A 15,521-nucleotide genomic window follows, 5' to 3' on the forward strand; every position below is an offset into this window, starting at 1 on the left:
TTGTTGGGTAGTGAGACGATAGAATAAATGATAATATTAACATTTTTTAATAATTTTCAATTATAAATTTATTCACCAATGTAATGTATCAAACCAGGATGGTATCGTGATGTTATGTTCTTTAATTTTTCAATAATAGAAAGAAGAAAAAACTTTTTAAATAAGTACAACCACTTGGTAGAGATGTGTTTTTGCCTCGAGACAGAAGTAGTAGTACGGCAGTAGCATAAACTTTCAGAAGCGTTTAAATTATTGCTGAAATTATGGTTAAATTAAATATGGTTTGATATTTACGTTTGATATAATTAAATTATGGTTACAATATCTATCGGCAATAATTATATTGTTATATTTTTCAATTAAATATATTTATTATACACATATGCATACACATGTCCTTCTTCCTGTCTGTTTTTGTAAGATTCTAGAATTAATCTCACCTCGGGGAATTCAACAGTCGTTTGAGTTTATCAAATGGAATGTTTCCTAAAAATGTGTGTGTGTGTGTGTGTGTGTGTGTGTGCTTTATGGCCTTCATAGATTCTTAGCATGGCAAACATATACGGTTTCAGTTCTACTGTTCTGGTAATTTGTTTGACATTAAACGCTTTCGTACCAAATCCAAGGGCGTGAATTCACTAATTAGAGAATTCTTGTATGCGAATGATTGTGATCTTGTTGCAATTTCTCAAGTAGACATGCAACATCTTAGGGATTCTTTTAAATTGGAATGCAGTGCTTTGGGGCTAATCATAAGCTTGAAAAAGACTCTTGCTTTGTAGTGGCAAACACTAAGTTATCTATATTTATGTATACAGATTATTTAAAAGTTATGTCACATATTTTAGAAACAGACCATGGTTTCATTGAGGTGGATTTATTATATAGCAAGAGTGGTTGTATATAAGTGTGCACGTCTAGTTTTTAAAATGTATGAATGTTTCATATAATTCTATTCACATCGTAAGAAACAAACATACACAGGACAGACTTTTACAACAATGAATAACATCTGTGTTTGGTTCAAACAAAGGCAAAACACATCTTTATAATAGGGACAAATAGGCTTCTCACTCTGCTGGTCTATTTCTTGCAGTCCTGAAACAAATGTCTCTCTTTGAAAGAATACCAAATACCAATTTTATTTTATATAAATTTTATTCTCAACTACCATTGGAGCTGCAAGGGGTTTTAAGTTCTACATTATGCTAAGGTCACATTTCTCCAAGCTTCCAAATGCAGAGATGATATCTTCTGTGCTAACTTGGGCAATACTAAAAATACAATAGAAAATTACTTAAAACTTCTACATAGTCATAGCTGATAGAACAAAAACATACTAATCCCGTAGATTAAATAAAGGGTTCTGTTCAGAATTCCATACAGATTCTCTGAGTTTGACAAAAATTCCAGAGTTTGACAAGAAACATTGTAAAACTAACACTCAGGATGAGAACAGTAATTGGAATAATCAAAAGTAACACTTGTTTGGAAAGAGAAGTTTCCAATTGTTGAGTGTCTTCCCAATTATTAAATCATTTCTCTCTGATAGGTTCATAAGAGTAGTGGTTGATGAGCAAGAATCAAAAGCTCACAGTATTAATGCTGGAGTCCCTCAGGGGTCCATCTTGGGCCCAACTCTCTTCCTGATCTACATCAATGATCTCCCAAATTACATTCCAAGATCATTCATAGACATTTATGCTGATGACACTACCATCTATGACAGCACTTCAAAGGCTATAAATGACCAAGTTCTCTCTGATTCTCTCTCCTCTGATCTTGAGCATGTGGTGCAATGGGAAAGAGGTGGCTGGTTAATTTTAATGCATCTAAAACCAAGCTTCAATCTTTACATCATCAACACTGATCTCTGTCTGGCATAAATTGAAATGAATGGCTCTCATCTTCAGGAGGCTCCATGTTTTGACAAGCTTCTGAGTGATCTTTACTCCTGATCTGAAATGGAACACGTACATCAAATCTATTGCCAAGGTTGCTGGAAAAATGATGGGATCATTCTACCGCTCCAGTAGATATCTCACCGCTGATGTAATTCTCTACTTCTACAAGAGCCAAGTACGTCCAAGAATAGAGTACCATTGCCACATCTGGCCAGGAGCTGCTAGGAGCAGCTTATCCTGCCTTGAAAGAGTTCAAAATAGACTTTGTAACCTAGTGGAGAATGCTCTTTTCTCTTCCCTGCAACCTCTTTTCTACAATCTGTCTGCTTTATTATTTTCATGGCAAGTGTTCAGCTGAGCTTCAATCTATGGTCTCTCCTTGCCAAACTTTCATGAAAAACACTCGTCTAGCTGAAACCACTATCAATAATTTTCCCCACTCTAAACCATAACGTAGATTCCATGCACAAAGGTTCTTTCTTGGAATTACATGCCTTTCCAGCTGACTACGATATGATCTCTTCAAGTCCAACTTGAACAAGTTCTTGATGAGCTGTCTCCTTAAGTAATCCAATTTAGCAAATTTCCACTACTAACAATTACTATATTGTCCCATTGACTACTGTACACTCAGTAACACTTATCCTCGAGTGGCCTTCAGGCCTTGATAAGCGATGATTACTTTGTAAAAAAAACAAAAAAAACCTCAGAAATAGAGCTGTCACTGACCAAGAAGTGAATAACTTCTGGGAGGTTTTTAACAAGTCATGAATTATGGCTTTCACCATTAATTTCATTAAAGAACAACAACAAAGAAATCTATTTGGATGGGGCTGGGATTGAGGAGGGGCAGACAGATTAAAGGGGGAGATAAGTAAGAGTCATATAGGTATATACAAGTAGTTAACTCAAGCAAATAAACCAGACTAAAAATAAAATAGAAAAAAAATGAGTGATGGAAGAAGGAAGGAGGGGATTACAGATTGCAACAATCAAATCTGAAAAAAATAGAAGGGGGGGGTAGTGAAGAAAGGGGTGTCCTAGATGAAAGGTAACCTTACTTTTCAGAGTCAACTGCCCCACCCTTTTTTCTTGCTAAGTGCTTAAGGGGTTGTTGCTTCAAGAGAAGGGCACCATCTGGAGGAGGATGAGAGAGAGAGAGAGAGAGAGAGAGAGAGAGAGAATATGTGTGTGTGTGTGTGTGTGTAAGTAGAAGGATGACAGAGAGAGAGAGTGTATGCATGTGTGATATGTGGGTGGGTGACAGAGAGAAAGAGAAAGTGTGTGTGTGTGTGTGTGTGTGTGTGTGTGTATGGACTTTGAATCAAAATGATCCCTCCTCCCTTCCCCTGTTGAGTTGACATCTTAAGTAGTTCTAGACTAAGATCCCCATTCCTCACCATATGCCTTCCTGCCCCAGGAAGTGGGTGGAGGAAGATTCCAAACTTTATGGCATATGGCATCAACTGGTACTCTTAAATTCTCCAAGAGAAATTCTTGCCAATCAGATTAGAGGATTTGAACTTTCACACATTTCTTGGCTCTCCAAGAATTCTAAATCTTTTACTTTCAACATCCTTTCCAATAAATGACAAATAAAAATAAGGATCTTCAGTTTCCAAACAAGTTAACCCAAAATTTACGGCTCATGACCAACATGCTAGTTTGCCAAACATCTTAGGCTTCATAAAAAGCTGTGTTTATTCAAGTTTGAAGAACCCAATGACAGGCTTTGGACTCCTGTCCTTTATTCATGAAATATGGCACCTATAAGGATGTGCAGTCATACAAAATGCTGCATGTTTAGTGGAAGTGCATCGATGCATGCTACAAACGGCAGGTCTGCAACAGGAAAAATATTTCGCTTAGAGAACAAACTACCCAAGAAATTGATTAGTCACTTTGAAAAAATAGCTCCTTGAAAACAAGAGTTAAACAGACTTGAAATTCTATAGGATTTATATCCACTCCACACACCAGATACCCTGGTCAATAAGTTTTTATGTCCAGTGATTAAGAAGGCGATCATTCTCAAATAGTCTTGCTGTATGGCCCATTTTGAAAGACAGGATCTATATCTATGAACATAAAAGAAAAACTCATGTAAAACCTGAGGTCTACCGTCTTTCTATTGCGGCAATCATTTGCACTGCCTGAGTTTAGCATTGGTTCCAAAAAGTGTGAATGCTTGTACACAAAGCCTTCAATACTATAAAAAGTAATCTGTGTGGATTTCTGAACTTAGTTGCCTTAACCTCATACATCGAGATTTGATGGGAGAGTCCATTTTTCTCTCTTTCTGTGTGTGTGTGTATATATATTTATACATACATCTATCTATCTATATTCATATCTATATATAATATTTTTCAAATAAATATTAAAAAGTATTTTTATGCCGACAGACACTAGTGTTTCATGCTTACTCAATCATCAATGACAATTACTGCCAGTCGGGAGCTTTCGACTTTGTAGGCTAGCGTTCTACCTCAAGGCCACAGGTCATAAACACAAGAATTAAAGGAAATTGAGTGCCTAATTCAATGGGCATATATAGTAAACAGTCAGAGAGTATTCAACAACCAGAAGTTGGAATGTTGCATTTACACTAAAATTGACTGCTTTGTCTTAATTTCCTAAAGAAGGCTCGATTTTTATTTTTTAAAGGGCTTTATAACTATATCTTCAACAAATATTAACAATTATGTTCATACCTACAAACATTAGCTCTTTATGCTTGTGCAATCATCAGTGTAGGAAGTGATAGTGTGTGTGTGTTTGATTCACAGAAATTTTTTTGCTGCATCACAATTCCTCACTGTAGCTAGACCAGTACCCATCTCAAGCCCAGGATCAAACCAACAATCTGCTCAACAGGCCACGGGATCAGCACTGTTGGCAAGGATATCTAACAATGTCTTATATAAATATTGATTGCCACTTCCACAGTGCTCGATTTGTTTTTATTTACAAAGAGCTTTGCATTATGCTAAAGTACTAACAGATGATATCATTACCAAGAGTTCTCAACCTGAAAATATAGGGCTTTTATATAATCATTCGCATATATGTATGTATATATATATATATATATATATATATATATATATATCTCAATGAAAGACAGAGCGTGTTGGTTTATCTGAGTTGATTTAAAAGACAGATGGGCCTTAAGCTGAAAGGACTGTTTGTGTTTGGTTTGAAGAGATATTTGTTCAAATTGCAAATTTGTTTGGTAGAGATAATAATCATCATTTTTAACCTTTCAAAATAAACCATTGTTACTTGTGATTTTGTTTGGTAGGAAAATCACTTTGTTTCAGCAATGACAAAGACCATATAATTGACACTGCAGCTAGTGTTGTAATCAAACAGTGGATTCAAAAGGAGACAACGAGTGGGACACTCACTTGTTTCTGAATAATCTTAAAAAGAGAACAAGGAAGATCTAAGCACCCTTATTTCTCCAGACCTTACATGACAGTCTAACTTGACTAAAAATATGCCAGCAACTATATTTAACTTCAAATATATTCCAGACTACATGGTTAAAGTAACAGCTTCATTATCTACCTCATCTACGGGGGTTCTAGCTGACCATAGCACCCCCACCTCCTGTCAATTATCCAAAATAAATCCTTGCACCTGGTATCTAATACATCTACACTTAACTTTGACAAGAAATATGCTACATTTAAACACAAATGGTTGGTTGTACAATCACTCAATTAGGTTCACTCATAATAAAGGAATATTCAGATTTTACTTTTAGCTCTGTGGAACAACACATTACCATAGGACTACTTCCTTGCAGACTACACCATGGTCCTCTTCAAGTCCAATGTTAACAAATACTTGCCAAACCATCTTCTTAAGAAATCAAACTATGTCCATCCCACACATTGTTTCCAATCCTTTTATAGTATTGTTGTTTGTCCAATTGACTATCCCATTAATCCTTACCCTTGAGTGGCTTTTGGCCTTGGTATGATATAAAAACACTCTTCATTAAAATTTCTCAGCAACTGAAATGCTAATATGTCCTTTAATAATGATATAATAAACTTAACGTAAAAAAAAATCTCCTGTTCGTGATTAATGAGCAGCCGACTGAGAATTTGACTGACTTTACTATATATGTTATATATTGGGACCCTATGCTAGTAAGTAGTGATTATGTTAACTAGTACGAATTTGGGCAAGGGTTACATAATTACATGTCAGGATAACCTGGCAGCAATTGAAAATAGATCCAGTGCAGCTGGCGTGATTGAAGCAAAGAGATCAGCGATTACCTCTAGAAATGCAGTTGTCAAATGATATTACGTAGAAATGTAATCATATATTTGGGAAGATAGAACAGCGTTTTGATTCAATCTGATGCGAGATGCATCTAAAAATGTAGAAGAAATCTAAGTAAATATTGTTTTAAGACTGCCTGTACATTGACCATCTTATGAGCTTATTAACAAAATTAAGAAATGATTTATGTGGTCTCTCCCCATAGAGCAAACTCTCTAATAAAACCTTTGAAACCCAAGTAAGTCTTCATTGCGTTTCCATCCAGGAGTAGATTTGTCTTCAGTTAAACAGAAGATTGCAACCACGAGGGGATCAATGGCAATGCGTGGAAAAGTGGTGATCAGAAGGAAGACCAGTGAACTGTGCACATCTATGAAAAGATTTTGTTTTGTTGATTGCTCACTGGCGATAATGCACATGTGCACAAGTATGTGTTTGTTGTTTATGAAAATATTACATATGGAAAGAAGATGTCACATGATAAAACCAACCAACCATCTATCCATCCCCACCCCTCACATAGGATTGAAGCAAACTCCAAATTGCTCACCATCAATCACACCAAATAACTCGTTGCATCTGTCAAATTATGTCTACACGTAATTTTAAAAGCACATTACTGCCAAATAAAACATATGGATGTGAAGAAAGATGGAGATATTCACAATGCTAAAAAGATTAAACCATCAAATTTTGACAGAAGTGAGAATAAAGAGGAAGAAAAATTATAAATTTGTTTTTAATTTCATGTTTTAACACATCTGAAACTAATTTCTATCAATTTTTATGCACTCAGCAGCTCCAATTACAAAACGTTAATTAATGAGTATTGAATCAAACTGACTCTTAGCAGCATAAAAAGCTCCAAGATTTCACATGTAAATATTACTTGAATGAAGCGGTTATAGTCAGCTAACGTACTTCCTAAATTCTGGCATATCACTACCGGAAGTGGTGACAAGGCAAATCAGTTCCTTCACTTTTATTGTTCTTCAGTATTTCTATTGTGAAGCGATTTATTGAAATAAAATATAAGAAAAGGACATTATTGAAAAATATGCAATAAAAATTAAAATTATGCAGATAAAAATAACATAATTAGTCTTTATTTGCACTTTTAATAACAAAATTAAAAAAAGTTTTCATTTTATTTTAAATTTTATAAGAAATATATATAAAAAGTTTCAAACATCATAAAAAAACTACATAATATTCCTAAAATAGTTTTAAAAGATTTTAAGTGTTTTCAATAATTCTTTAAAAAATAAAATAAAACTAAATAATAAAATAAAACTACTTTCACTCAATTAAAATAAGACTGAAAAAAACTTCTCAATGATTATCAAATAAAGAAAAATTAGAAAAACGTAAAAAGAAAGAGTACATGCATGAGAAAAAAAAGCGAAGGAATTGATTTGCCTTTTCACTGCTTCGAATATCAGCCATACCAGAAGTTAGGAAGTATGTTGGCTGACTATAACCAATAAAGCAATATTTATAAAATAGATTATTCACTCACCAGCAGCCAATCATAGCTCAGATAATGGAACAAAATGAAACATTCCTGTTTTCACATTAATTGGCTTTTAGTGTTCGCTTTAGTTTTTACTTTTTGGGGCATGTATTAGTAACTAGCATGGATACCCGGTGTTGCCCGGGTGTGGAGAAGAGGGATAGTGCGGCTATTGAGCAACTAACTCCTTAAAAAAAAAAGAAAATAGCAGGGAGTGCCTGTGTGAGCAGAAAAAAAATAAAAAAAATTAGCCACAGTAGCTCAAACCTGTAACGCAAAAAAGGAAAAGGAGGTGCAAAACAGCAAATGTGTTAGCTGTGTTGCCCATGCGACTTGTAACATGACGGACCTTTAAAAGAAGGTGTTTTATATGTACGTCGAGATCGTGAGGCGTGAATGACTTTGCAAAAATGTTGTTGCAAAAACTGACCCCTCCTTGCAAATGAAGCTTATGACCCAGCAGATGTTTTAGTGATATTTATATCCATGTTTGGTGTATGAAAATGCAAAAAAAAAAATAACGATTTACTGAACAACGTTTTATTTACTGGATATTTTTCCGGTACAAGGACCAAAGTTTGCCCAGCTGGGCAAACTTTGGTCCTTGTATATAACAAATAAATGTTACCAAAGGCAAGATAAGTTACTCTTCTACCCACTCAATGTCACAGTCACATTTATTAAGTGAGTTTTTACCAGTATTTTGTTTAATTTTTTATTTTTAAATGATTAACGAGACTCCACCGATGACTACCTCAGGCCAGTCATTTTGTTCTTATTTTAACATAACATTCAGCACTACTTGTGTTACGAAGTAATTAAACGCTTTAAAATAAGTTAAACCACAAAAAAATTATCTGGATAGGTAGAAGAGTAAAACACTTTGCCTTTGGTAACATTAGTTATATATTTGCTTTTTGGCCACTTTTTTGTTTTGTTGTCGATACTAATAAATGCCCCCCCCCCTTACTCCTATTTACCCTAAACAAAGTAAATTGCCACAGAGATGTAAAAGGATATTGTGAATTAAGGGCAATGTCTACACGGACACTCTAAGTAGGGAGTTGAGAAGCGAGAAATCTATTCACGTTATACTTTGAGAAACAGGATACAGGGATGGAATTCCAAAGTTTAACAATTCAAGGGAAGAAACTTTCTAAATATAAAGCTCTCTGGCATTGAGGGGGACCTTTACAGTGAAGGCGTGGGATTTTGCCGATTGTTGGGTTGGTCAGGGTTACTCATGTTAAGATGGCACTAGTGCCATAAGTTCATTGGAGCACGTTCTATTAAAGTACTTGTAAAACAAGCACAAGCATACAACATAGTTATTCTATTATTCAACTGGTCATACAGTTTAGTACTAGCAACCAAATGTACATCCAGGGTGCATACAGATTTTAAATGCCCATTTTCAGGGCTTTTCAAGACCTTCTTCAGACAAAATTTAAGTTTCAAAAGCAAAAATTTGATATATAAAGTATGATATAATAAACCAAAATAATATTTTAATTAATATTTAAAAAAATATTTCAGTATTATTTATTTTACTATTTAATTTCACTTCAGCTACAGCCATAACGTATATGGATAACATCAGGTAGTTAGTGGTAAAGATGCATAACACTTGTATCGACAATACCATAAATAAATAATACAATTTCACATGAATGATTTTATTTCAATTTTATTTTGAATTTTAAAAAAATATTTTAATAGTATTTCAATTAATATTTAAAAAATATTATAATAGTTTTGATTTAGAGTTTATGTTTAATATTCAGACACAAATTTTCACCGAATATAAAGAATGATTTTCAAGCACTTTTGAAGACATTTACCATATTTCTAGGGCCTTTTCGACGTGATAACGGAAATAGGGCCTTTGCAATGTGATAACGGAAATAGGGCCTCTGCAATGTGATAACGGAAATAGGGCCTCTGCAACGTGATAACGGAAATAGGGCCTCTGCAACGTGAGTATGAGTATTGGCTGATGAGAGCTTGATATGGGTATCTTAAACGGTCCTAATTATCGGGTTTGAAACCGACGGTACCAATGACTTGTCTCATCTAAAAACTTTCTGTAAACAACAAAGATATATATAGTCTGTAGGTATTTAATAATTATTATAGTAAATAATTATGTCAGCCCCTTTAAGAAACTTGTTTCTTATCATTGAGCACTTTCAGTTGAATTAAAAAGTCAGTCAATTTAGCTCTTACGTGCAGATCATCATAATGACTAGATCGCTCTGACTGACGTTAAAAACATTTAATGAATAAATGTTTAAAATTCAACACCATCTCTCGCGGTTAATAGTAGCCGAATGGATACGGTACTTGCTAATGGATCCAAAGATGGCTTCTGTCGCCAGGTTCAAATCTATCGACTGGTGTTAATCGTGACACCCTGCACTGAAGATTCTCGAAAGTATGAAACACTAGTGTCTGTAGGTATTTAATTATTATAATAAATAAATATTTATATATATATATATATATATATATATATATATATATATATATATATATTATGCATTAACATAAAATTCTATTAGGAGATATATTTAATGTACAAATTTTCAGTATTTACTAGAACAGAGTTCAATACGCGAGTAGAGCTAGGTAGTAAAGTATGAAAAATGGCAATTAAGTTACAGAAATTTCTACGTTTCATTCTTATAAGGACTTGTTGGCCTGATGAGTCCTAACAAGGATGAAAAGCAGAAAATTGTGCATAACTTAATTGAAATGTATATTTTCATGACTTATAAACATATACATATATATATACATATATATATACATATATATATACATACATATATGCATATACATATATATATATATATATAAAAAATTTCTTTTCATGTGAGCTGATGCATATAATTATTTTCACAATTAAATAATGCTGCAGCTCACACAAATCATGAAAGCCAGTAAGTATTAAAACCTACTTGTGAGACATCAGCCTGGGTTCTTAGTAGTTGGATGACTACACCCCTTGTTGAGATGAAGTAGATATATTCCACAGTCAGATTTTGCTGTGGCTTGCTTGATTACTGTTAGTCCAATGGATTTTCTTGTATGTAGTGTAGTGGCTTAGTTGGCTGGATACTTGCTTCGCATGCAAGTGACTCAGGTTTTGATTCCCAAGTTCGAATATGTTCTACTGATGAGTCAAAATCAGAGCAAAACTTAAATCTAGGACTTCTGGTCTTAGCTTTCATGGTTTGTAGGATCTGTAGCGTTGTTGGATTGTGGAAATAATTATATATATATATATATATATATATATATATATATATATGTATAGTTTTTAAATCCCTGAAACAGTGTTTCATGGTAAACAACTGATGATCCCTTAAATTAACATTAGTACTATAGTGAATTCGAGAGAGCAAGTTGATGCATTGATTGCAGTTGATTAAATGACTTACTGACTAAATAGTTTTCTAATGAAAGATAAACAATTAAATAATTTTTTTTTATATAGTTTTAAAGTTAAAAAAAACTTCCAAGACTATATATATATATATATATATATACACACACATAAAATTATAATGAAATAATTATTCTTTACCTGCAGACACTAGTGTTTCATACTTATGCAATCATCAGTGTAAGAGGTGACAATACCTACTGGTTGTGAGATTCAAACCTATGCATGAAGCCACCTTTGACTTGATTTGCTAAGCCTTTACCTCTGAACCATCACACAATTGCCAAAAGAATGAAGAGAAGTAACAACTTATAAACGCCAAATTCAGGCAAAGGCAATCCAGAGTGCTCAAACGAGTGGAAGTCTGGTTGACTACCTTTTAGTTTTTATTTCCCAGACAGTACCCATCCTTAACTATTTTTAAAGGGACTTGATAATTATAATTAAATAATTTAATTTCAACTTTGATCGAGATATATATCTCAATCAAAGTTTAAATTAGATTATCAATCAAAATAAAAGTTAGCCAAAACAGTATAATAAATCTATACATAAGTAAATCGTCTTGGGACAAAAAAAAAAAAAAAAAAGAATATCATATTCTTGTCAACTTACCTTAATCAGGTTTTCATTTTCCAATTCCTGCAGGAGAACAATTTCCTTGATTATCTTTTGAGCTGCTCGATAATAGCATTCGGCTAGCGTCTGACCCCATTTAACGCAATTGGATACGTCCTGACCTCCGATATCAACAGTCTTCATTGCTACTTCTTTGGAACGAATGAAACCACGATACACAGCTTTCGTCCAACCAGATGCAATGTAACGTTTGTCCGTAATGTTTTGAATTTCTGCACAATCCACAATGATCCGTTCTCTTCGTCTATTCCTGAAATGCAAACTCGTGTTCCGATCGCCACTGATGAGAGCAAGGGAATCTTCATTCTGGTCAGAAGAAAAATTTGGAGATTCTACAGAATTTTCCATCAATTTCCTGAACCGGCTGACCAGTATCCGATACTCATCATCCTGGGACATTTCCACATTGGACTTCTGGCTGACTAAATGGGAGGACTGTCCATTAGGATACTCCAGCGTTGCATCTTTCCAGCGAGGCCAGGACTGGAGCAGGAAGATATTGCAAAAAAGAAAAAGGTTGATGAAAAGGCCGAAGAGGTAACATTGTGCTCGACGCGTGAGGCGGCACCCCAAGGAAGAGGGTCCAAGGGGTCGACTCAGAGGACCCATAGGTACTCTAACCCGACCCCGGTCACTTGTCTGACTTATTTTCTTTAAGAGAAAGGATCAACATTTAAAGGTCATAGTTGTTTTTTTTTTTCCCTTTTTTTTTTTTTTTAATTTATAGAATGGACATTTTTCGGGGGGAAATTCCCGGCTGGCAATGGGCAGAAAAAAGTGGGCGAGATCCTTTCAGTTGACGAGGATATCCACTCAGGTTTGATCGGAAAGTTGTATTCAGGAACAACATCTGTAAAAATAAAATAAAAAATATAAAAAAATTTTTTTTAAAAAGTTAAAATAAATTAGTCAATATAATAATATGCTAAAGCATTTCATTTTCATATGTACATTACCATTTTTCTACACACATTAAAAGAAAACAAAAAAAAAAAACGGATATCGTCTGATCAGCAAAAAGGACATTGAGGACATTGCCAAGACTGCTGTAAAGAAAATGGGACCCTTCAACTGAACTACAAAATGACAGTATCCTATATCTTAAAAAAAGCCACAATTCACCCATGCATGGAGTAATGTTGCCACATTTGGGCTGGTGCATATACCACAAGTCTCTCACTTTTAGACAGGATCTAAGAAAAGACTGTCAAATCTAATAGGTCCTACACTAGTGGCCAAGTTTCATAATGTTGCAACCTGTGTATGTTTTACAAGTACTTTAATGGAATGTGCTCTGATGAACTCTTATCACTTGTTCTCCCTCGATATGCATACACCTGAGTAATCTGACAAGCAGAAAAATTTTATCACTTCACTGTTGAAGTCCCTAGACAAGGGAAAGCTTTCAACTGTAAATAGTTTCTTCCCCCAGACTGTTGGACTTTGGAATTCCCTCCCAGTTTCTTACTTCTCTGACTGTACTAATCTGCAAAAGTTTAAATGTAATGTGAATAGACATCTTGCTGCTTAACTCCCCACAGTCCCCTGTCAGGCACAATCCCGAATAATACCCCACCTTTACATTTCAAGTGGCAATATGCTCTGTTTGGAGTGAAAAAAAAATTCATTGGTGATTAATCTGATGTTGCTAAGGTAAAAAAAAAAAAAAAAAAAAAAAAAACTATTTCGACTTCATCTATTTTAAAATGAATTTTTCCCAAATCAAATTAAGTTGTCATGTTGGATTGATTATTGAAGACGCACTGAAATATTTTCTTTTGAAAACCATTTTTGAAAGATTCCAATGCAGCCCATTCTTTATAATCTCGTAATTGGTTAATACAAAATTTAAATGGTCTCGGTCTAGAAGAATTTGTCCTTCACTGATCGAGGACAGAAAAGATGAAGAGTATCAGTTCCAATACTGTATTTCACATCTATTTGCACGAAATATAAACTTAAAACAAATTAGGTGTGGAGATCCTTGGTCTAAAGTAATAAAATTGACTCCTACCCGTGGCTAGAATCATCTCGATCGCCACAATACCACATTTACTAAGAGCCATCCTACTTTGAAAACCATCCTCAAACTTTGCTCCTAGCCAAGGATTGCCAATAATATTTTTAAAAAGACACTAAGTACAAATTAATTTTATTTTAAAAAAAGCGAACAATTAAATATTTGACTTTTCCCCTTAATTTCGACAAAGAAATTCTAACGTTTAGTGATCAGTTTCTTAAATATAAATAAAAATACAAAACATTTACAGTTTATTGAAAGATAAAAAAATTTAAAAAACTCATGTTAAGAATTTAACTGTTAAAAAGTAAATGAAATTATTTTTTTTATAAAATACAAATCTTTAACACAAAATTTTAATCGGTGTTTAAGTTACTGTTTAACATAAAATTAGTAGTCGTTTATTTACTCCCCTCCCCACAAGGGCAAAGTAAGGTACGGGGTCGATTGTTAATATAGGTGAAAAAGTCCAGCTCCCCACCCAAAGGGCCACTCTGGATTTGGAGACAAAAATTAAAATTTCCTCGATATAGAAGGATTTCTCCTGACTGAATACAGAAGAGATAAGTTACTGTTTTTGCAATGTTATATCCAATAAATGTCACCACTCATACAAAAATGTTCTACCAGTATTGTTTAATTTTCAATTTTTAAGCGATTATCAATGGTTCAAACGTTTGCAACGAAACGACCATTTTTGTCTTCGTTCTAATTCAACAGACTTGCAATTACATTTGTTTCGAAGTAAATAAACACTTTAAAATAAGCTACCCCCCCCCACACACACACAAACACGCACGAAGAAAAAAAAAAAAAAACGTATCCAGGTAAGTAGAATAACTTATCTTGCCTCTGGTAACATTTATTTGTTGTATATTTATTTTTTCATCAGTTGTAAAACTAGTGCACGATGATGAATATTAGAGTCTTTTTTTTTTTTTTTTTTTTTTATAACCAAACAGGCCAGGGTCACAATGAATCCAATGATGTAAGCTTTGTCAGGGTATCTCGTGTAGTTTCTGACTTACATAAATAACGCCTGCTTCCTTGTATTAAATTAAAGCAGAAAACAAAAATACGAATATTAATACCGCAGTACGCAGCAGCATTTTTAGTGCTCCAGAGAGAGAGAAAGAGAGAGACAGACAGACGATGGATGACATTAATATTTAAAATGTCGCATTTTTCTTACTGTGTCGCGTTGTCTAGGTTTTCTCCCCGTTGTTGTTTTAAAAACACATCATTTTTTGTCTCGCTACCGTTTTACTAACGTTGTTGTCGGGGCTGGTAATGTTGTTAGTGCTTCTTATTTCTTTCGTAACTCGACTTGAAGAGTAGAGCGCCTTACTTTTTATAAAGCAACGTGCTCGTAGGATGCAAAGGCGGCGGGTTAGGGGAGGATAACAAGGGAAAGGCGGAGATTCTACGACGGGTGGGGGGGGGGAGTAAAGGGGGGAGCTGGAGATCAACAACGGGAATGAGGTGTGAAGGGACAAGCAACGGTTCTTTACCGCACACACGACCCTCCCTCTCTTTCCGGATCTACTACCTCATTTACAATCACCTCCACCATCTTCCCCACCGATGACTGGCTGTGGAACTGTCGTAGCGTTAACTGATTGTCTGATTATGTGTCGAAGGTTAAAGGGTAGAGCTGGGCAGAGAAGACAGAGAGAGAGGGGGAAGGAGAGAGAG

The 15,521-nt window shown here is 34.5% G+C and overlaps 1 protein-coding gene across 5 annotated transcripts in view; it reads right to left on the bottom strand.

Moving 5' to 3' along the window:
* The window catches only part of LOC145249593 (extracellular tyrosine-protein kinase PKDCC-like), a 117,502-nt gene that overhangs the window by 48,629 nt on the left and 53,352 nt on the right, over positions 1-15,521 (bottom strand). For 2 of the 5 annotated variants that reach the window (XM_080111297.1, XM_080111301.1), the window contains exon 2: positions 11,783-12,656. In XM_080111297.1, the coding sequence (XP_079967423.1) occupies positions 11,783-12,415 (633 nt within the window). In that variant the 5' untranslated portion in view covers positions 12,416-12,656. Of the gene's footprint in view, positions 1-11,782; positions 12,657-14,676; positions 15,446-15,521 lie in introns of those variants that run through there. The other 3 variants (XM_080111300.1, XM_080111298.1, XM_080111299.1) reach the window with 3 other exon arrangements.

The sequence above is a fragment of the Euprymna scolopes genome, chromosome 28, assembly GCF_053919585.1.
Source record: "Euprymna scolopes isolate OS-2025 chromosome 28, ASM5391958v1, whole genome shotgun sequence".
NCBI lineage: Eukaryota > Metazoa > Mollusca > Cephalopoda > Sepiida > Sepiolidae > Euprymna > Euprymna scolopes.